Source organism: Etheostoma spectabile, chromosome 23 (assembly GCF_008692095.1).
Source record: "Etheostoma spectabile isolate EspeVRDwgs_2016 chromosome 23, UIUC_Espe_1.0, whole genome shotgun sequence".
Taxonomy (NCBI): domain Eukaryota; kingdom Metazoa; phylum Chordata; class Actinopteri; order Perciformes; family Percidae; genus Etheostoma; species Etheostoma spectabile.
In genome coordinates, this window is record NC_045755.1 from 5,539,974 (window position 1) to 5,564,065 (window position 24,092).

Here is a 24,092-nt window from a genome sequence, read left to right on the forward strand (position 1 = left end):
GGCTATGTTTTTTCATGCTTTACTATTGTCCTTTTGAACATTGTCTAAGGCAGAGTCCATAATGGAGTCCACTCTTGCACAGCGGGGATTTGCAATAGTAGACAAATCCTCAAATATGCCACACTTGATATGGTTGAGCTTGTTGATTATGTTGTCCAATATATGATGATTCTTGCAAAACCAGCTTTTATCTTGTTTACTGAGCTTTTGCTAAAAGATTTTACACTGGAAGACATCAAGTGATTGAGCCCTGCACCTGAAAGCTGAACCCTGTCTGCAAACTATGACGTATTGTTTTTGAATATCCCAAACATGAAAAATATGAAAAACTATTAGAACCTCATAAAATAGATTTCAGCATTTACATGGTATACATTTATCATCTCAAATGATTCAAATTTATTTATTACATTTATTTATTGATTTGTTACATTTCTGAGAAATTTGTGGCCAGAACTGAAAACAAAGCTAAGTAAGTGGTAGACTTGAACTGATTTCTGTTTCAAGGAAAAAAACCTATGGAGCCTTTAAATTCTCTAAATTCAAAAGAACAGCTTGACTTTTCCATAAAGTTACTGATAGGAACTGCTTTAGACTTAACGATGGCTGTTCTTCAAGCTCGTCATAGAGAGAGTAAAAACTCTTGTTTTGGGAATCCTTATTTTAAAGAGAAACATATTTACTACATCTGTGATCTGCAACTCGTGTGACCGAAATGATTCAGCTTCCGGTTCAAGTTTGACCAATGAGCTAGCTGCCTAACCAGCTGTTCTTAGGGCTGTTTGATTGGCTCAATCACTGATCCTAGTTCAGTCAGTGTTTCTGCGTCTAATCCCACCTGTTCTCCAGGATGTTATCCTTCTGACAAACCCGGCGCACACACCAATCCACCCATCCACCCAACACCCAGACCTCACCCACACTCCCTACACTCCTCTACTACTCACTGCTGGAGTGAAAGGAGTCTTTTGTGTCGCTGCTATCCCTTTTTCCTCTATGAAGGCTTGAAAAAAGAATGAGAGAGAGAGAGAGAGAGAGAGAGAGCGCTAATCCCACTAGTGTGGTCAAAACAGTGAATAGAGGATGTCGAGTAGAAGAGAAGAAGAAGAGGAGGAAAGGTGAGAAAGGAAGTGAGGTTTTTGGCCCCCTGAAGAGCTACAGGTGTTGCGGGGAAATTAGACTGCAACAGGTGTGTGTGTGTGTGTGTGTGTGTGTGTGTGTGTGTGTGTGTGTGTGTGTGTGTGTGTGTGTGTGTGTGTGTGTGTGGATGCGTGTGTGGGCTTGATGATATATGGTCACACATGCACACACAATTTGCAACGCTGACACAGCAGTTAATCAGCCTCCTGCATTACAAGACTGAAGGGAAATACAAACACACACACTGCGTAACCATCATCTGTCTCCCCTCCCCCAGTTTCTTATTGCTGTTTTCATTCCCCTTATCTTACTCACACTGCATATTAAATAACATTCAGTATGTCCGCCAAGTTTATCTGCATGTGTCCGTGTGAGTGTTCAAAGCTTACCCCCCTCTGTCCTCACGAACTCTTCAATCAAACGGCCTGGGCATACCTGAGGAAAACATACAGCCAGCTTGCTTGTGGATGTGGAAGGAGATGAGAGGGTCTTTCGCTAAGTGCTTCCAGATACGAGAAAGAGAACTCACACACACACACACTTATGAGTGCCAGCAGATAGAAGCTCTGCAGTGTTGAGTGTAAGCTGACAGAGGTTGTAGAGTAGAGTCACAGCCCTGTCAATTGTCATGTAAAGCTGCGATTAAAGTGACAGCAAGGTGTTCCTAGCCGTGATTGTACTTGTGCAACAACCTAAACTTTTAGTTCTGTTATTTCTTCTAGAAATCATATTGCCAGATTCTGGTCCTATTGATTTATTTCTGAGAACCCGTAAATCTCTCTTTTTCTCTGGTCTGTACCTGTTAGCCTGCAGCTGGGGGCATTCCTGTGGTTAATCATCTCCCCTCAGTTAACCTTTGCTTTCATTTTAAATCACCACTGCATTGTATAGATACAGCTAAACAAGCTAAATAATAATAAAAAAAAATACACTATGATGGGACTATATAAAACAGTGTTATAATAAATGCTATTATACCTCACAGTTCTTTTTCTTAATCCTCCTGGGCAGTTTTTCTCCAGATTCTTTGTTGGATCCAACTTTTGCTCCAGTTGCAAATTCAGGTAGAGCTTTGACTAGAAACTGCATTTGGATACAAAGATTGATACCACTCTCATATCTGTCCCCTATATATGAAGCTAGAGCCAGTTAGCTTAGCTGAGCGTAAAGAGTGGAAGAAGGTGGAGACAGCTAGCCTGGGTCTGTCCCAAAGTTAACACAACTAGGTGTAATCCTGTCGTTGTTGCATCATGTACTGTGTACCGATTAGCTTGAGCTTTAGATGGGCTGGTAGGTGGATTTGGTCAGCCAGACTTGCTGTTTCCCCCATTTTTTTAGTCATATGCTAAGCTAACCGGCTGCTAGCTGTAGTTTCATATTGACCAGAGAGACAGTGTGGTGTGTGGTGTCAATCTTCTCATCTAACTCTCAGCAAGAATGAGAAGAAACAAATCAATCCAAAATGGCGAACTACTGCTTTCAGAAAACTAGTAAATGCTAGATGAACTGGTGTCTTTTGATCGTTTGAGCATTGATGATGCTCATAGTATCGCAGTTGTGGAGGCTTTACTGCTGACTAAATAACACCCGCCATGAACTACTATAACTACTATTTCTAGTCATAGTTCCATTATGTTTATTGTGACTATTAGTGCCACTGTTCATCACATGCTCTATGGTGTTTTTTGCCTCCAACGTCGCCTTACAGGCAGCTAACCTTAACACATCATCACACCCCCAACCGGCAACGTCAGACACCGCCTACCAGGAGCACCACGTTTCTCCCTAAAAGGAAGTTTTCTTCACCACCCAAGGTTTTTCCTCGCCACTGTTGCACTAGTTGCTTGCTCTTGGGGGAATTACTGGAATTGTTTGGTCTTTGTAAATTGTGTGGTCTAGACCTACTCTATCTGTAAAGTGTCTCGAGGCAACTCTTGTTATGATTTGATACTATTAATAAAATTAATTGTATTTAACCTGTACCTTCATAAATGAAGCACAACTAAATTATGATGACGTTTCAGTACACAACTGTAACCAGCGTGACATCATGTAAGTAGGTTTGACAGCAGAAAGCAGCCAGGGTGCCACTTTAGACTGTGTGGCTGCCATGTTTTTCTTCGCTATCTTTCTTGATGTTTTAAAGGAAGGATGATCAAAAAATAGATCACTTCTAATCTGGTTCAAATTTTCAATTGTTATTCTATTTTGCGTAATATGGTAAAAGCAGAGAGAGAGAGAGAGAGAGGGAGTTAAGCTGAATCCATTCTTTGGCTGTCTGAATTTGTGGGATATGAAATTTTGGATCGTAGTTACCAATACTCCAGTCTCTGAAACATTTCTTGCTCTCACTTATCTCTCTTTTTCCGTTCATCTTTTATTTATGTCGATCGTGCTTCACGTCGTTTTGATGGCCGGTGCTTTGATTAAGTTAACTTCAGTGCAGTTTTTGCTGGGTGATTTCCATCTTCTTCCAGCATACAGGATGTCTGTCAGCGTGTCTGCAAGCTGCTGATACGTGATCTGATGTTGGCGCTTATTGCCATGAGAGAGAAAAGAGAGAAAAGGAGATGACACTTGACATCTTGTTGGCCTCTGAACAGAACCGTTGGAATTACTATTGAGGGCAATGCTTCCCTCGAGGAAAATGTCAAATATTTTAATGGAGCATGGCCACACAAAGAGAAAGAGATATAGAGAAGAAGGACGAGGAAGAAAGTTCATTTAACTCCACTCCGAGCTAAGTTATTGTTTTGGGCGACGTTTCCTATCCCTGTGATGTTTTATTGGAAACAAAAGAGAAAAGAGAAGGAGAAATGTTGCCAAATTGTACTGTTCAAAGAGAGAGTGAGCGAGTGAGCCTGTGTGTGTGTGTGTGTGTGTGTGTGTGTGTGTTTGATCACCTCTAAAGTCAAGCTTTGTGTTTGTTTGCCCTTCCTGATAGGCTGGGGGTGTTCAGGTGTGTCCAATAAGGCGGAGCTGACAGTTGAGTTTCTGCCCAGCGATTGGCTGGTGGCCTCTCAGGTTACAGGCTTTGTATTGATTCAAATATTTGAAACCTTTTCTTCAGAAGTGAGTGAGGAAAAGAGAGAGACAGGGGGAGAAGTTGTTCGCTGCTCTTGGGCATTTCAAAGTACCCAACAGCAGTTTTCATTGGCCTCTCTGCTGTAAAACTTAACTGTGCAGTAAAAAAAAGTCTCACAAGGTGAAAGAAATGGCAGGGAATGTATATATATATTTTTACAATGCCTTGTTGTACAGGCTTCCTGCCTTTTATAATGGCAGGCCTCCCTTGAGCTTGTAACATTTTAAGTTCTCAATTACCATTCTCTTTAGTCATAATAAATGTCAGCAGGATGGAAATAACTTCATCAGCTGAGAAAGCGCTAAGTAAGGGATAGTTCCAGGTTGGGTATTTGCTGATGTTTTCTGTATAGCAGGAAAAAACTGCAATAAACAAAACAAGAAAAGATTGTAAATCTAGATGAGTGAAATGAAAGCAGTGCCCTATTATTGGAGATGAATGCGTAGTCTGGATTTTACCTTTCAGTGGGCTTTTAGGAGGGCAGGAATTGTGTGTGAAAGGGGTGAAGTGTGTCTCTCTGGTGGGCCTGTCACCTCGCTTAAACCTGTCACAGCTACAAATGTCTTCTCTTGTTTTACTGACCATCCCTCTCACTAACTGACTAAACACCCTTGTTGATTTTTCACATTTGGGCAAGGGGGGTGACCACCAGAGTTGTCTCTCTATCTGCAAGCCAATATGACATGAAAAAAAGAAATGCCCAGTCTTGAATACAAATTGTGACTGTTTGTGTTTTCAGAGATACGGATGATTGTATCTTTGATAATGTTATTTTTTAAGAACAGGACCTCAGACACGTAATGTTTGGCAAAAGTGTCAGTATGTCAACCAATAGCCTTATATTAGAAGTAAACAGGAAGAAATGTGAATTTGAAAATGAGTGATTTAATTGTACTGTATATGTGTGTGTCTGTGTTTGTGTGTTTGTGTAACTCCTAACAGCGACAGCTGGACAGAATGTGTGTCAACAATTTAGGGTGGTTACGACGAGCAAAAACCACAGTGTGTGTGTGTGTGTGTATGTGTGTTTGTTTGTTTGTGTGTGTGTCATTTTTTCTCATACCCAAACACAAGCGTGTCATGTTTGCGGCTTGCTTCACGGGCCATTAGCAGCTCTGCGGCCCTTACCACCTACAATGCAGGACTTTAAATGTGTGGCCTGCTGATACATCTCTTTTTTGTTTTTGTCACTAGTTAAAAACCAGCTACACCTCACTAAATAACTGATTTCAATCAATGTGTTTGATACATCATAATCATTAAATTGATATTTATAAGGCTGTAAAAGTGCAATAACCAAACCACAGTGCAACCACATTGCTGATCTTTACGAGGGCTATCCAGTGAGTGTTTGGACGCTTGAAAATATGCTAGATTGTCAAGATAAGGGGATGTGTACAGTTAATAAACAATTTACCCATGATACTTCAAAAGTGTTGAGATTACGCAGCAGCTTTGATGCTTGTGTATACTCACAGCATCATCTATTAAAAGACTAGCAATTTCTGTTAAACCTGTGTGTCTGTCTGTGCATGTCTGCTGGTGGGTGCCCACATGTGTGTCTTATGGCCTGCTTACACACATAGAATGTTTTTTTTCCATGGCGTCTATCCATGACACACCCTTTCCACGGTTCAGCCCATCCTCTGCATGTGTGTGTGTGTGTGATCCCATGCTTGCAGCTGGTGGGCTCTATAAATAGTGTGAGGTTGGGATGCCCCAAAAGAGAAAGCAAACAAACAGCTATCTTGAAAAAAGGTGACAATGACTGAAATATACTGTAAATTCTTGGCCTTGGTCAGAAAATATTTTTCAGTAAGAGACATTGCTTCTATGGAAAAATTGACATGTCACACTACTTGGGTTATAATTAGTGCCGCATGATTGCATAGCCACCCCCACACCACCATCCTGTCCCTACAGTACAAAGTCCTTCCCACTCTGAGAAACTAATCATTCTTGGAGCGCTGACTGTATCGCAGTGCTAATCTGCTATAGTTTACTTAGTCACAAAATAGCTTGGCTTATGTCTAGAATAGGTGATGATGTCCCTTGTCAGTCATCGTGTAAAAACCTTATGCTGAGCATTGCTGTCAGTGTGTAGTTTATGTGTTTGTGTGGGAAACAAGATTAAATAAATGTAAATGAAAGGGTGAGTGTGTGTGGTAACAGATTATGTCAGTACCTACTTGGTTACAGAATCATTTGATTTGACTTTGTACACCTGGTGTAATTTCTTGACTTGACATGAAATGTTGTGTGTCTTTATGTAAGAAAAACCCAGAGACTCATCAAAAAAACAGTATGAGCTGCAAAAGTAGTATCCCCCCAACCCCCCAATTATGATTGCATCCACGGAATCGTGTCAGCTTGCATTTTCTTTGCCTCATTAATTCATGTAAACTGTCAGTTGATGGATCTCTGGCGGCAAGTGGGATAACAGTGGTTTCCCCGACCTACAGGGAAAGACAGGTGCAGAGCACACATACTAGCACAACAGATCCTCAGCACTGGGTTGAATGAGAACCTCCATTGCAGTACAAGCAGCCAAATACACCACAGCTGCTGCTTAATGTCACTGTCCTGCAGAGAGGCTCGTTAATATGTCTACATTTGTATATGTGTGATTTTGTCACTCTGTTGCCACCCATGCACTGGGATTTTTGTCCACTCCAGACATGGACCTGTAGTAGATTGGCCGCACTGAACTACTTGACCCTCAGGTTGCTTCCCATTGTGAGTTATTTGTCCTAGTGCAGTTGGAGTCGACCTCCAGTCTTGTTAGCAGTTAGCTTGAGACTAGCCTGATGAGCCGGCCTGTCCACACCCTGCTCTGATTGACTGTGCGCCTGGGTAACGAGAGTTCAGGGTCCTGAGAAATTACATGTATACGTCTTAGAGTGACAGGGCACCTGTGGCCGAACCTCAACGTAATTCTTTCACCCCTAAACCCACACATACTTGAAACACATTTGACACACTCATATGCTCGGTATGGCACTGCAAAGCTGTGCAATCCGACCCATCTCCTTGCCCCATTTCAACAGTATTATCCCCCTGCAAATTTCATCTGGCCTCACCACCTGTTGTCAGCTGTATTTCACCCAGCCTATGTAGCTTTCTGTTTCCTTCCATAGGCACCAGAGCTTACAGTTGTGCCAGAAGTAGGTATGAGACCAGACGTAACCCTCCCCAGGGGCAGAAATCCTATACTGATCCAATTACTCCCGGCCGGGGCTTGAATCAGACCGAATCTACTCCGACTGGCAACTACTTAATTCAATCTAGCGGCAAAAGTGTTACAAAGTAGTACACAAGTCAAGCTGTTAAGCTGCAGCGTGGAGAGGGCAGAAGAGATAGGATTTGGTCCAACCAGTATTGGGTTGAAGCTGTACATAGCAAATATTTACAGCATAGATAAAGGTTCAAGCACCATTTAGCAGTTATTTCCTTCTTCTCCTGAGATGTTTCATTTTGGCAAGAAAAGTAAATTTCTACTTCTGCATTGGGGCAGCTTTAGCCTCAATTTGGGCCTCAATTCAATTTTTATCTTTACGTAGCACTGAATTAGAACAATATCATGCATACTTTAGAAACATTTGCAGGTCTTTCAATTTCCTACAAGTCAGCTGGAAACATAAAAAAACATCCAGTGCTAGAGTTTTTAACCAACTCATGGAGCTAATGCTACGGCTACTAAAATCTCCCAGCAACTAAACTAAAGACCGTATTGTTTAAAACAATTACCACAAATTATTTGAGTGTTAAATCTGCCATTGTATGTTTTTGTATTTTAATGTAAGCAAATGCAACATAGATATGTCCTTCAGAAACATTATTTAGACCACTGCGAGACACTTGAGAAACTGCCCACTGAAGAATTTACAAGCTAATGGAAGATATGAGTTGACATGAACATAAATGGAGGAGACAGAGACAGTTGTCCAGAGACACAAAGAGGGAGCAGTTCGGCAGTAAATTAAGGGGCAGTGACATCTCTACATGTCTCAGTGTAACATGATATTTGTCAGGAAATAGGTTAGATAATTATATACCGGCAATTATAGGAAGTAAATTATGTCTGCTGTACTAGTAGTGGTAATGCAGGTCTGCAATTAGTTGCTTTTATTTTGAAATAAACTTTGGTTCTAAAAGACATTTCCCAACTACTTTGGCTTGTTGATATGGGTTGTATCACAGAAAGCACTCACCTCGCTGAAACCTGGCCTCGTGTCTGAGGACACACTGGGCCTCTTGTCTCTGTCCCATTTAGCATTTTGCTTGTCTTTGCGCTTTTTGTTGAGGAATTTCTTGATATTAACCTTGTTAAATCTGTTTTGCTATGTTAACCTTTACTGCCACTCAGAGTTGCCATTTTGCGAGTGTGTAAGCATTAAAATATCTGCTCTCTCTTCCTTTCAGATGGTATCCATCAGGTTGTGGCCCTCTGCACGCTGCGTGTCACCGTCATCACGGATGACATGTTGACCAACAGCATCACGGTGCGTCTGGAGAACATGTCCCAGGAGCGCTTCCTCTCTCCCCTGCTCAGCCTCTTCCTGGAGGGCGTGGCGGCTGTGCTCTCCACCAAACGGGAGGCAGTGTTCGTGTTCAACATCCAAAACGACACCGACGTGCAGGGCTCCATCCTCAACGTAACCTTTTCGGCACTGCAGCCCGGAGGCGTACCGGGAAAAGGGACGTTCTTCCCTTCTGAGGACCTGCAAGAGCAAATCTACCTCAACAGGACTCTGCTCAGGCTGATCTCCTCTCAGGAGGTAACACACATATGTACACAGAAAACTGAATTCTCTTCACAAACTGAACTAGCATTTTTAAAGAGATTTTTTTTTCTTTCCAGGTGTTGCCATTTGACGACAACATCTGCCTGCGGGAGCCCTGCGAGAACTACATGAAGTGTGTGTCGGTGTTGAAGTTTGACAGCTCCCCACCCTTCATCGCCTCCGACACGGTTCTGTTTCGACCCATCCACCCCATCAACGGGCTGCGCTGCCGCTGTCCGCTGGGTTTCACCGGCGACTACTGCGAGACCGAGATCGACCTCTGCTACTCGGGACCCTGCATGAACAACGGGAGATGCCGCAGCAGAGAGGGAGGCTACACCTGCGAGTGCCTGGAAGACTTCACAGGTAAGATGTTTACATGGGGGAAAAAAGAAAAGAAAATGTAATAAATCATTGCAATTCAGCTTTTTTTTTTCTTTAAAAAAACAAGTCAGAATAAATTATCTTAGTATTCAATTTTTCTACTCAGACCCAATTACAGAATAAGTGACTTCTTTCAGTTTATGACATACATATCCTGGTTGTATTTCTCTTTGTATCTCTCACACTGGCAGGATTTTCTGTGCAATTACAAAAATTGACCAAAAAAAAGACCTACACTTTCAAGATAATCTTCCATTACATCTACGTATGGTGATTGTGTCAACTTGTACAACCTTTGACACAGATAGTCTGCTGGCCTTTTTTGTAGCTCGCATATCATTGGAGATATGTGGGAATGCTATCAAAGTAAAAGAAATGGATTGTATTGTTTTAAAGGTTTTTAATTATTGGTGGGAAACAAATGATCTTAACTAAACTATATGGTCTATACATATGTGATAATAGCCTGTGTGTATTAAAGCCATCACAGAAGAAAACCTCTGTCAATGTGCGAGGGCTCATGTTCTTTCTGACAAAGGTTTTGATGACTCGTACAAAATTGCCAAACCGCACTGGCAGGTTGTAAAAGCTCTCAGCACCTATTGTTGTAGCTTGAGGTCGACCCCAGTGTAGAAAGGGAAATATGCTTTGTAGTACAGTAGGTATAGCCACCTGCGCGGACACACACACACACACACACACACACACACACACAGTAGATTTATTGCTGTATAGAGGTGTACGGAATGCTGACTACGCTGGTCAAACCAGATCTCAGACTAATCACTAAACCCATGCACACATTACCCTTAATAAAATGTTAGAATCTTAGAATTGTCTTAATATTGGGACATGTAAGCACTGCATGAAGGCATTACACTACAAAGGGTAGAGCTTCCTTTCTACATGGAAATTTGATATTGGTCATTTTTTCTGTGCTATGTCAAAGTGTGACCCATGCCTATTGTTATTGTGTTCCTCTATCACTGATTTGAGAGAAAAAGACAGAGAAACAGGTTTTTGGTATCAGTCAAGATTGTTAGCAAGTAAACAAATTCTCAGTTCTTATAAATCAGTGAGTAAAAAATGGAGACACATTGTCAAGAATCAACAGATCAGGGGAAGAAAGGAAGAAGAAGCTCACTAGCCAGCAAGCATGGATGTAAACATTCCGAGTGTGAAAATATTCAAACTGATCAAAAACAGATTTGAAGAAAAAAGGATAAAGAACCCTAAACTCTACTTTGCACAGAATTCACATGGTAGATGAGCCTGGCAGCTTTCATCATTCCCATTGAAATCACTTTCCAAAATATTTCCCCAATGTTACTGATCTTGCTCCCATACTTCCTTCTTGTACATCTGATAGCTGACTGTCTCTGCTTCTCTGTCTCTCCCTAATAGAGACTTCTAACAGCCGTCATCTATTCTCTCTTCTGTCCCTCCCAACACTCTACCTTCGCTTCCTCTATCTTATCTGATGTAATTACCTGATCATACCTGCCTTTGTCACTCACTGGCCCTCTCTCGCCTTCTCCTCTCTCTCCCGTCTCCATCTTCCCCACTCACCCATCACATTTTTCTTACCTACATCCCCTCTTTGAAGGTCACAGTTCAACTCCAGATAGTTAGGGCCCATCAGGGGCCATTATAGGGCTGATGACAAGGGGGCCCGATCTGTCCTCCTTGGGTTTCCTACAATATAGGGAAACAGATCCTTATAATTCCCCCTCGGAATAAAGGATTATGCTGAGGAGAGAAGGGCCATTACCTGGTTCCAGGCTGTGGTGTTGGGGGTTTGTGTGTGTCCTGGGTGGAGAGATCTTGTCTGGAAAGAAAGTGACACACAGCACTGCATGGGACACAAAGGCACCCATCACAAATAATATTTCCAGTCAGAAAGAGGACCGGTGTATTAGTGTAGGAATTTATATGAGACGAGCCAGGAAACTGAACCAGGGCCACATGGTCATTTAGGAGGAATTTCTCATGGCAAGACCTACTACAGTAATCAACTGGATTAGATCATGTAATATTATAAATGTGATTTCAACATGCAGCCTTTGAGTTATTTAGCGAAGGACAGACTTATGGCAACTCCCCACGCAAATAGCAGCTAGCACACAAGACCTCCTAGAGCCATTCCTCATTCCTCCACCCTAGCCTTCTTGTTAGCTTGTTGTTGTCCCCTGGAGGATTTGACCATATCATGACCAACTCCAAATAGGAAGCCAGGCAAAACTGCATAAAGATTGGTTCAGAATCAATTAATAGAGGCTTATGGCTGCAGGTGTTACGTGCATCAACTGATTCCACTGGTCAGTGATTGTATGGACCTGTCTGCATCCTCCTAAGCATGCGTGGTACAAAATAAATCCTACTTTTTGGTGAAAAAACCCTCAGGGTACCTTCAAAATCAAGTTATAGTATTGACCCCACAGGAAAAAGTGGCCATCCTAGTCATGTTCATATTGGAAAAATTCCCTTCTAAAACATGGACAAAATGTCCCCATTGACATTAGGGTATGCAATGTGTTCAAAGTTGGGTGCCATGCATGCATATTAATGCACTGATTATTGATCACACAGACCTAGAGTAAATGCAAATGTTACCTTAGTCACTAGACATGGCTAGTTAAAGTAGTTGAAGAAGTGGTTGAGGGAAAAGCAATGCAGTCTGAAAGAAGTTTTAGGAATATTCATTGAAGAGTAAATGTTTTATGTAACTTCTTAAAACCCAAGCTAGAGTGACGCTAAGAGGGATTTAGCTGGTTAAAGTATCAGCATGAGTTCAGCCATGGATTTGTCTTCATGGAGGAATGTCTCATCCCTGTCTTAAAATGAGTCTCACTCCCTTCCCGTGCTCCATTACTCCTCTTTATCTCCCATCCTCTCTCTTCTCTCCAAATATGGCCAAATTACGTTGTGGCTCAGAACTGCGCTTACTGGAAAAAGGCCTATAAACAGGGCTTTGCTGGCATTGCTAATGTTAAGGTGAAAATGTTAAAAGAGGCCTTAACAACATAACGTTAACTCTGTTGTATAAGTGTGCTCAATTTATCAAAGGCATCTTGTTAAAACAACTAGATTCCAAACAGATGATGCATCTGCATTTCAGTCAACTGTGGACAGCATGCTTCACAGAGAAGATAAAATGATGTCAATAAAATGATGAGATGAAATGATGCACTGCAAAGACAACTCAGACACAGTGTTGTCTTAAGTGCATACAATGCCATTTACCTGTTCAAACCAAGGCAGCAGTGAAGGTGTCAACCCCAGTTAAAAACAGATCAGAAGTTATATTAAACTGAATTCCCCTTTCTTCTTATAGGCGAGCACTGTGAGCTGAATGCATCATCAGGCCGGTGTGTACCAGGCGTATGTAAAAATGGCGGCAAGTGTGTCAACCGGCTTGCAGGTGGTTTCATGTGCCAGTGTTCACCGGGGGAGTTTGAGAAGCCGTACTGTGAGATGACCACCCGCAGCTTCCCCGGACAGTCCTTCATCACCTTTAGAGGCCTGCGGCAAAGGTTCCACTTCACCGTCTCCTTCACGTGAGTACTTGCCTTCCTTCTGCTGTTCCTTCTAACCTGTTTTATCTTTTAGTTCACCAATTATCACAACGTACCATACCTAGCTGAAAAGGATGAAATGGATAAAAGGTAACTGACCGTTTGATAAGCCTCATCCCTTCTTACTGTTGATTTATCTGTCAAGCATTTAGTTCTCACATGACAAGTGTTAACAATGATAAGTGTGGCAGATTTAACACTTGAAATTGTTAGGATTTTTTTTGGTCCTTGATTATTATCACTTTTACCTCAAGTTTCTTCACAAGTTAGCTAGAGACGTGTAAAGTTAGCATATTCATTTAGTTAGCGTTAGCTAACCAAATCTGCTAGCTACAGTTACAGCCGGTTGTTGGCAGATTTTTTTAGTTTAATGTAACACTAGCTAAATAAATAAGCTATCTTTAGCTGGCTCCAGCTAACTTTTAAACAATCTTATGATTTTAGCTTGTTTTAAAAACGGGAGTCTTGTAAAAAGGGTTCTTGAATATGCTACAATACTAATAAGTACCATGCTAACAATTGAAACCTATCTTAGCTTTGTGTGCCTTAAAGGGGAACAGTGCATTTTTTTTTTAGCCTCATTTACCTTAACTGAACAGCTTCGGAATCATTGGAATGGTTATAAGACTTTTTTTTTCCCGAGTTAAATGGTGGTTGTCTCGTTCCCCCTTGGCGCTTGTGAGCGGAAAAACCACCCTCGCACCTTTTGGCCGGCGAGTCACCATCACAAAGAATCACATGATATCAGGTCTTGCGATGTAACGAATTGCTTCACTGCACTGCACACATTTAGGAACCGGCTAACAACGTAGCAATGGAGTTTTTCACACTATCGTCATAGCTGAGCCGGCAAAAAAGACGCAGAAAGCTAGGAATGCATTGTTGGAGGAACAGAGAAAGAGGAAATGGCAGACTGACCGAGCGAGGCGTTAGACACAAGTAAACACATCTATTCCGAAGCTGTAGGGGGAGTTCTAAATAGAAACCTGCACAACACAGCCACAGCAGTATGCGCTACTTGTAGCAGTGTGTGTAGTAAACGATGATTTGGAGAATGTGAGGAGCAATTAACACAATTAAGTTCGGTGAGCTAAAGTGTGTCAACTGGGGTGTGTCAAGAAACAATTTCCCATTGTGTCCCTCTCAATACGCACTTGCACACACAAATAGGAGTAAATAAAAAATAAAAAAAAGACACACACTCCATGTGAAATGTGCAGGGTTATGTTGTGTGCTTGTGAAACCGCTGAAGGAAAATAACCCTCGCTCAGCGAGTTCGTGACAGTAAATATTATGTATTGAAACACCTTTATCACGTTGGGTTAACAGTATAAGGTAAAATAAGTTGGATAATGCGAGTTTGTCGGCACGGTGATGGTGAGAAAGGTTTGCAATAGGGTGAAAACAGGAAAGGCTTTGTGATGAGTTTCCCTTATCAGTGTTTGCCCACAGCCATCCTGACTTCCTGTCCTACCGGACTCACTGGCATCTGCCGGCTGACTCCTCTGCCCTCACCTTAAATTACGAACATGTACACACAAACACAGCTACACATGCAAATTTTGCACACTCATGAGTAGGTATTTACCAGGTCCTTCTCCCTCTCTCACACATGGACACAGTCATGCATCCTCTAATGCAGGGGAACTGTTTCCTCTCTGCGGCCCACTGGCTTTAAACATCCGGCCTTTCCTTTCCAAGTGTCTTTTCATCAAGAGTACCTATGCCCTTTCATCATAAAGCTATCTGCAAGGTCTTCAAACGTTCAGTCCCGGTCTGTTTGAATTGGATTGGTGCTTAGAAATTTGACAGGAGACATGAGCTTGAGCGGAGAAACACAAAGTTGGAATCCACTCAACCCTTTGTGTGTGACAAATCTGAATATCCCTCGTTTTATTTCTCATTTTGTACATTTAGATAGGATAAATTAATCCTTTATACAGCAAAAGCAATGCTATTTTGTAGCTTTCAAATACTGTATTTCCATTTTTGAGTTGAGAAAGAACCTAAAATCCCATCTGTCTCTGCAGGTTTGCTACCAGAGAGAGAAACGCTCTGCTTCTCTACAACGGCAGATTTAATGAAAAACACGACTTCATCGCTCTGGAGATAATTGACGAGCAGATTCAGCTCACCTTCTCTGGAGGTTAGCCCACATAGTGTGTGTGCGTGCCTGCATGTGTGTTTAACCAATTAACCCTTGTAATGTGTTAGAAAGCTGTACACATTTTTTGTGTCAGTGGGTCGAATTTGACCGGTGATTTAACTTTGTCATCTACAAAGCAACCCACAACCGTCAATATTCTCTGCCGGGTCATATTTAACCCGTAACACCAAATATGATACTTAGAGACATTTAAAATGTACTACCATTTTCAAACCAACTTTTGTTGTGTTAGAATAGCCATGTCTGAGGATATCATGAAGGCTTGTTCCAAAAAAAAAAAGTAAATGGTAGTTTTTACACGTCTGAATCCGGCACATGAAAACGGCTCAAAATTAACCCTAACACAATATAAGGGTTAAAGTCATTGTTGGTAATATCAGCTCCATTGTAAGTAGATTAACCCAGGTTTAAGGGCACTTAATCTTAAGTGACTTACAATAGAGCAAGCTACATACCTCTTTACCAACATGCGTTTTCTTTTGACATGGCTCTGTGTTTATGTGTATGTTAGTGTGTGATGTGCATGATAATGTATCATTTTGTATCAGAATTTGAATGTGTTCATTTGTGTGTGTGTGTACAGTATGTGTGTTTCTGAATGTATGAGGGAAGATAGATGGGTGTGTTTTACTGTTTTGAAAGCAGATGCCTCCATAGAGTGGGAGCTGCCAGACTAATTGATGGCACACACGCTTAGTGGCCAAAAAACAGCTACTTAACACGTGCACACACACACCCACACACATGCACACACACACACACACACACACACACACACACACACACACACACACACACACACACACACACACACACACACACACACACACACACACACACACACACACACTCTCTCTCTTGGAACTTGACTTTTTTCACAAACAATGCAAGTTTTTAAAACATCCATGCATACATACAAATGTGCAAATACTCAGATATTTTACTTAAGTAATAAATAATACAATAGTGAAAAAAATACTATATATATATTACAGGTGGAAGTCAATCATTCAAAATTCTACGTGAAATTAAAGTAAAATGACAAAGGTGCTAGCCATAAAAAGTACTCATTATGCAACCTGGCTTACTTCAGAACAATGTACTGTATATTATAATTTTCAATTTTAATTATTTATGTTTTACTTAAGTTTTGCATATTATAAAGGAGGTCATAATTTCCATTACTTTATGCACTGCTAGTTTGGGAAGTAACCCCTTATCTCTTTTATTAGTAATTTGAATCTGCAAAGTAACTATTAACCTAAATTATCTGATAAATGCAGCGGAGTAAAAAAAAAAGTATTTGCTTCTGAATTGTTGTAAAGTAGTTTACAGAAGCAGAAAATATAAGTACACATTTGTACTTAAGAGAGTACTTTCCACCACTGAATCAAACACATACACAATAATTGTTCAAACTGGTAACAGTTGGATGGCAGATCAAACACATTCTTTTTTGCTGGAGACTGTTGTTTTGAGACTCGGCCCACTTTCCCATGGTACCATACAGGGAGGATTCCAGTTCAACTCAATTATGTTGGGTGAAGCCCGTTTGGGTGCTGAGCCAAGTCCTTGTGCCCCAAATCAAATCTGAAACATGACTAAATATTCAATGCATGACTCATCAAATGGAACACTCAGAACTGTGACTCATGGTTAATGAGGGAAATGGGACGAAAGCCTTTGATTTGTTTGCGTTATTTCTCAATCAATGTTTTCATATTATATACTGTAGCAAACACATGGGCGAAGTAGGACATATAATCACTTACACATACAGTACTTTGACCTCTTTTTTGTTTCCCAAGTGCACAGCCAGAAAACAGAGACATCACTTATTAACCCACACAAACACACACAGACACACACATTACTTGTCAGTGTTGCCATACTGTTTACTGATTTCCAGAGCAGTAGATTCCTGCCCAGGCTGCTCCCGCCCTTGATAAACAGAGTAAACCCCCAGTAAATCTGGTGCCATTGTGCTGCACAATCTTCTCACTAGAGTGATTGATAATGGCGGCTAATACTGGCTTTCCCAGTTGATTTATGATCATGATGTTTGTGTGCATGGGTCTGTGTATGTAAAGTAAAGCCACGGTTTGCCTTTAAAGATAACTTATCCATAACCTGTGGTATCTGAGTGAAGAAGAAATTTCTGTGAGCATTCAGCAGCAGCTGTGCTTAACCATTTAAATTACATTGTATCCATAATTCACTTTTGGCTTTTTTCTCTCACTCTTCTCCCTTTTCCTCTTCCTCTTTCTCCTTTTTTTTGTTTTTTTCCTATCTTTTTTCCATATTCCCTCACTCAATTGCTCTCCCCGACCCTACACTCCTCATCACTGTTTTTGTCCGACCTCCCACCCGCCACTCTTTTCCTTTTTCCTCTCTTCTTCCACCATCATCCAGGTGAGACAAAGACCACAGTGTCTCCGTACATCCCAGGCGGGGTCAGCGACGGCCAGTGGCACTCTGTCCAGCTCCATTACTACAACAAGGTAAGGAGCTTAATCACCCAACCGACCGCTGCTCCAGAAAATAAGTCTTTTGTCGTGAGATGGAGATGAAGCATGAGATGCTGGCCATTCAGAGATGGCTTTGGAGAGTGTGTTATGTGGAAGTTGAATATCGCATTGTTTCCTTAAAATACACAGTCCAATGAGATCATAATCAGCCAGTGTTGAGGGTTGATAGGTTCAGGAGTTGTATCGTGGGAGTAAAGTGTATGAAATGGGGCTTGCTTTGAGGCTACAGAGGCAGCTGACCTTGGCTGCTGATTTGGGAGATTATCTTAACAGTGCAAGTTTGACTAATGACGATAACTGGGACAGGGGCTCTCCCCCTGTGCCGTAGCCTTCAACACTGAATTATAGTATAGCTCTTCTGAAAGAAGCTCAGGGGTCTGGCTTCGGCTTCAAGGGTCAAAAGTTCATCAACTGTGTTTTTGAGCTTGTGTGTGTTTTTGAGTCAAAGATAGATTGTCTTCATGTGTAACCTATGGATTCCTTTCATAATGGTGCAATCTCAATTGAATCTTAATCGCTGACAAAAGAATTTCTGTATTTTACCGCAAGACATCTTGGCGTTTCAACACGTTCCCACGATGGTCCTCTTGCTTCTTTAGGAAGTCCAATCTCAAACAAGAGACAGCATTTTTTTTCACCACCTAGCTCATGTATCCACTTCAGTTGTAATTTTATATTAGAAGGATTGGCATTGCAGTCAATTGCTGGTGTTAATTTCCTACAAACTTCTAAAGCCTGTGGGCATTGTTCTTATAACACTAATCCAGACAGGAAAAGAGATAACACTGGCCTTCTGAGCATGTAGACCCCTATACGTAGTTTGCCGGCTGCATTTGGCATTTTCTCTCAAAGTCACTTATAAATCCCATCAGTGGTCTAATAGAAATGGTAATGTTACGTATGAAAACTGAGCGAGAATGGCTTTGCTAATATGACAATTATCTTCATTCTCACTTGGCAAAAGATTAATTTGACCTATTTAAAGTTGAAACACTGATTAATTTGTTGTTTTTCAGAAGTAAAGCCAATCACTGCCTCTTAGGCATATTACACACCATGCGTTAGCCTTGTTTCATAACTTTTAAAGCTAAAAAACTAATTAACTAACTAAAAGATGCTAACTGGTATGCAGGTGCTATGCTATATTCTGACAAAAGACATCACTCCCCCCCCCCCCCCCCCCCCCCCCCCCCCCACACACACACACAATCTCTTTGCGGCTATTTCCTCCATTGAAAGCTGTAGCATCAGTAGCCTGACCCAAGACTTTCAGCATCGTATTTCAGCAACACCTGTGTTTTGCAACTTGTTAAAGAAAGCCTCTTGCTTCTCGGCTTAACGCTAGCATACAATGCACACCTTCTCACATTTCCCAGCTTGTTCACTTTTTTCTTGTGACCAGCTATAGAGCCCATAGCATCTTGGGTAGCCTTGACATGGACCCTTTCATCAAAGGTGATGAATCAGGCTACCATACTGTACCATGTTAGCTGCAGGGTCACATCTGTATCTATTGTTTAAGGCTGCACGTCTGCTTGTTCAACAGCACTGCCTTTATGAAGCTAGAGGCAAAAGCTTGAACCCGTAGTGCTTTGTTAACATTACTGCAAGGCTCCCAACTACAGGTATTATTTGCAAAGTCTGTTGACACTGAAGACGTCTTTGTTTTGTTTGTTGGCTTATTTAGTATTTTATTAAGGGATGTCTCCATGGAAACAACATATTCATTTCCACGTCCGAACAGATTTCCTGCTTTGTTCAAGTTGTGTGCAGTTTACTTTTCAGATTTATTTAGCTCTGCTGAGCTAACAGGCTTCCTCTTTGCTTCTGCAACATGCACATACAAGTAGTACACACACATGTATTACACCGGTATTATGAGTGTATCCAAGTGTATCCAAGTGTTATTAGCGTGTAAAGCAGGGGATGTGTGCGTTTCACCAATGTCAGTCTTAATAAAGACCAGTGATTTGTAAAGCAGGTGGCACATTCCGTAAAATTAGCCCAAGGCCGACTGTAGCGCCAACACGGGGTCAGCTTTTCTTCATGTGATGAATGATCAGAAGTCGGATTGACTGGTGGTAATTTAATCCCACATCAATTGCTGAAGGGCCTAGTGGAACTGTATATGGCAGAACGCAGTAATGTTCTCACAGTGTGTTGACATATGAATGTATTGATGTGAAGGCACACATACTGTCTGTGGCCAATGCAAGAACACTCACACACACATTTGTGTGTTGGTAGCATTGCTTGCATAGCACAGATAGAGACTACAAAGAAGATCAGGACCCAATTCTCAAACTGTAATCCAGATTAATGTCTTGCAAACACACTTAATTAATGTTCCATATCCGTCGACATCTTTTGGGGGCCTTTCAGGGGCTTTAGCTGTAATTTATGGATTGATCGATTGATGATAATTTTTTTGGAGAACAGAAGTCAGTTGCTCCAGTTAAATTCAAATGTAGCCTACTTATAATATGTGTTTAAAACTGGTTGAATTATTAGATACTTAATATAATATTTACACCCAGTAACTGCCAGGTGTGACTGTAGCTCAGCTAACTGTGCTAGCTGGCGATGGTAATATTAGCGTGCTAATAGAAGTCATGACCCATTTAGATTGATCACTTGAAGAAAATTCTATTTAAAAAAGATGAAAAGTAGTAAGATTTTAAATTGTATTTCAGAAAAATAACACAATATACCTTAACAAACAACAAAAGATTACTTCACCAATGTTAGCCCAAGTTAAACTTGGCCTACTTTTAATATATTAAATAGATTTATACATCTGTAAACTAAAACCAGTTGCACCACACAAACTAGTTCTTAAAGAGTTGTTGTTGTTGTTACTAGACATAGTACCCATTAAATATTTGCCAGGTGTAAATGCTGCATAGCTAATATGGACTTGCTAATTGACAAATCTAACGTTGCAACCAGTTAAGGCCGAAGAGTAATCAAGGAGATATGGAATATGATCGTCACATCTGACTTGACACTTTACGTACACTAGTAAGAGTTTAATCTGCATTGCACAAAATGACACAATGTAAATTACAGAACATTATTCCTGTAAGGTTACCAAATAGTAGTAATTAACTCCCTAAAATTGCTGTTTCCTGCAATTATTATACAGCTTTTACAGTTGTTTTCAATTGAACAGCGCTACAGATGTTCACAAGCCATCTAATTTAGACATTACTTAGGTTTTTACTACCTAAGACATTTTTTGCAACCTGAATCAAAGTCAACGTATCTTTAATAGTCTCCCTAAGGAGAAATGTGTTTTAGACACTGGGAAAAATTGCTGCAAGAGTTTTTCCCGTTGTCCTAGCATAGGGTTGAAACAATTAAAGACAAATGTACAGTAAACACATGGGCTGCAAAGTGCAAATTATAAAAAATGGTAATTTATACAATTTTGTATAGTTTTATAGTAAAAAACATCCTTCCTACATTCTTCTGTTTTCCCTTACAAACACTCATTCCTAATTCCATAAGCATCCATTCATTCAGTCATAAAAAAAACGTTCATTTTTCCATTAATACATTCAGTTAAAAATGTGCATTAATTTCTTCATTCATATTCATACATACATTCTTTCACAAATTTACATTAAAGAATTCATAGTCATACTGTATGTTCATCGCTGCACAATCACTTGTTTGAAACTTAAGGTGCAACCGAATCCTGGGTTGTTCGTCCAACGTGAGGCCCCAATTGTTTTTAACGATCCCGACGCCACGCTCACACAATACACACAATACACACAATACACACACGCACGCACAGACTGGGATTTATTGGGTCAAATGAAGAGGCGGTTGAAGTTGTGCAGGGTTGTATGGGTGCCCCCTTTTTTAAAGCTGCTGTCTTCAGAAGAACCAGGGTGCCTCTGCTAACAAACAGAGGTCAAAGGTCAGGGGAAGGTTGGCATGACAACAGACATGGACTTGCCATTGTTGCAATAATCTGGGTCGGTTGGAAAAGCTGTCTATGCGTGTGTTTGCATCTGTGGGGGGCCGACAAATAAAGAGCTGTGTGTGTGTGTGTGTGTGTGTGTGTGAGAGTGATTTTAAATGTGTGCATATGGCCGTACTGCTATCAGAAATGTTAACACAATGGAAGTGGAAGTATAAAGACATTTTTGAAATTCCATGGTGCAGAGTCTCAAGGACAGTTGAGTGTCAGCAAAGCAAATCTCAACAGGAAAAGCACACACACACACACACACACACACACACACACACACACACACACACACACACACACAACTATAAGGCGCATAGATGGGTATTCTTGGAGCAGCAGGAGGTTTTGTCTTGGGTTTTGATGTGTGCTAACTATGGGAAATGAAGTCTGTTTTTGCAGGAAATGATGTTATTTAGCTAGACCCTAGGCAGGATGTCAGTTGTATCACGATTTTATCTGCCAGGCCACCTGCATGGATTACATCAGGATAAAATAGATGTATAACAGACAAGGGATTTATTTTATTACCATTGAACTTTACCTTAACCACAGCCATGATCTCATCAAATTTTGCAATAAGGGCTTTGCCTTGAAGGAAACATTCAAAATGACCACGAACTTTCTTGACCTATGGTACAGTTGAAATCGCTGGAGAAAGCTTAAGGGAACTTGAGTTACACTTGTTTGAACAAAACTTTTAATAATTCAATTGCAGCCTTTAGCCTACACTGTAATCTAGGTCTGCACAATTAATCGTTATAAAACTGCGATCTCAATTCACCCTGTTCACGATTTAATTTTTGAATGACTTTGATTTGTTTTTGTTTTTTTTAATAATTTTTTTTAATTGACTTGATTGTCATTTAATTTCACGAGTCGACGGCATCAAAAACACTACCACTTTCTTCTGTGAGTTTTAAACATAGACGTTATAAAAATAGGTTGCAATGCTGTCTCTTCTCTTCATTGAGGCCTCTATGTTTACAGGCTGGTGGTGATGAGCATGTGCTATAGGTGCCAAAAAAAAACAAAAAAACATAACACTTGGTAAGAAAACAATCGTGGTTGAGAATCGAGATATCAATTCTAAGCTAAAAATTGTGATTCATATTTTTCCCAGAATCATGCAGGCCTACTGTAATTCAGATTTACACACAGTGATTATACAGTGTAAGTGTCAAACTCTTTTAGTTAGTGGTGATTTCATGATGACCGTAAGTAGCCTAATAATCCATGATGCAAACCCTTTTCATTTTGGCCAGAGTGGTGACAGATACGATGACTTTGCGTCCCATATGATCCATTCCTATGAAACCGTTCCAGGCGGCGTTTGCTTTTTTTATTGGTTGGTAGGATTTCACATGGGAAGCATGACAACGACACACAAGAAGTAACTTGCAGGAATATCAATCATACTTGCCTTCATGTTTCACCAGCTATCTTCAAACAAGAATAAAGTATGAAAAACTCCTTATGAGTGAAGCACCAATTAACTGTAAACCACAGCTTTGAATAAACTATAATTAAGTGTGATGTGATCCAAACTCAGTGAAGTGTAGCATGACTGCAGACATAACATGCCTGTGTCTTCGCAGTACTTTTTTTATCATTTACGCTGCACTCAGACCTGATACTCGACAGGTTAATAGTGTTACACTGGCTACTATGCCAGGCTATGATATTTACAGCTAGGGTGTGTAGACAGCATTCCCAGACAGGCTTAGCTGGCTCTTATCAACAGCAAGTACCAAAAGTTCACTATTTCTGCTTCTGCCGTTCCTCCCTGGCTCTCACGCTGGTGCAGTTTACATGGCACGACTTTAACCATCAGAACATAAGTGCAAATTACTTCACAGCATAGCTTGAAGTTCTTTAAAATATGCTGTGTGTGTATTTTTGCATTTGACCACTGCTGGACTGAAACAGTTGATGTAACTCAACCCCTCAGCTCACAATGTTTTTTTTATATTAACAGCATGACTAAGTGTATGTGAAAAGGATCAGTCTTAATGATAAACCCAGAGAAGATCTACCCGGATACTGCTGTTCCCCTCAGCTTGACGGAGCGTTGTAGCATATTTCAGCTTATTGTTTTGATTTTATGGCCCGCAACTGTATTGCCAAAATGTGTATCACAGTATTTTTTAAGTTTCTGTGGACCAATAAGACGGGGTCAAAACCAAACTTATCTAAGACATATTCACTCATTATAAATTTTGTCAATAAGTCACAAATGTAGTTTTTCTCACTGATCATCAAGGGGGAAGTGCGTTGAGCTGTTATCTAAATCTGTGATATAAAATTAATAGCTCCTTTCTTCTTCTTTGTATGTATTCTGTCTCTTTGTTGATGTTTAAGGGTTTATTAAGTTTCCAGGACAAGCTGACAATGCAATCAGACAAAATATACACACACACACACACGCACACTCACACACACACACACAC

At 40.8% G+C, this 24,092-nt stretch overlaps 1 protein-coding gene across 4 annotated transcripts in view; it reads left to right on the top strand.

Annotated features, from left to right (window-relative positions):
* Positions 1-24,092, top strand: part of celsr1a (cadherin EGF LAG seven-pass G-type receptor 1a) — a 94,661-nt gene that overhangs the window by 28,245 nt on the left and 42,324 nt on the right. For all 4 annotated transcript variants that reach the window (XM_032504919.1, XM_032504917.1, XM_032504920.1 and 1 more), the window contains exons 2-6: positions 8,648-9,003; positions 9,087-9,375; positions 12,728-12,950; positions 14,999-15,114; positions 17,548-17,636. In XM_032504919.1, the coding sequence (XP_032360810.1) occupies positions 8,648-9,003; positions 9,087-9,375; positions 12,728-12,950; positions 14,999-15,114; positions 17,548-17,636 (1,073 nt within the window). The remainder of the gene's footprint in view (positions 1-8,647; positions 9,004-9,086; positions 9,376-12,727; positions 12,951-14,998; positions 15,115-17,547; positions 17,637-24,092) is intronic.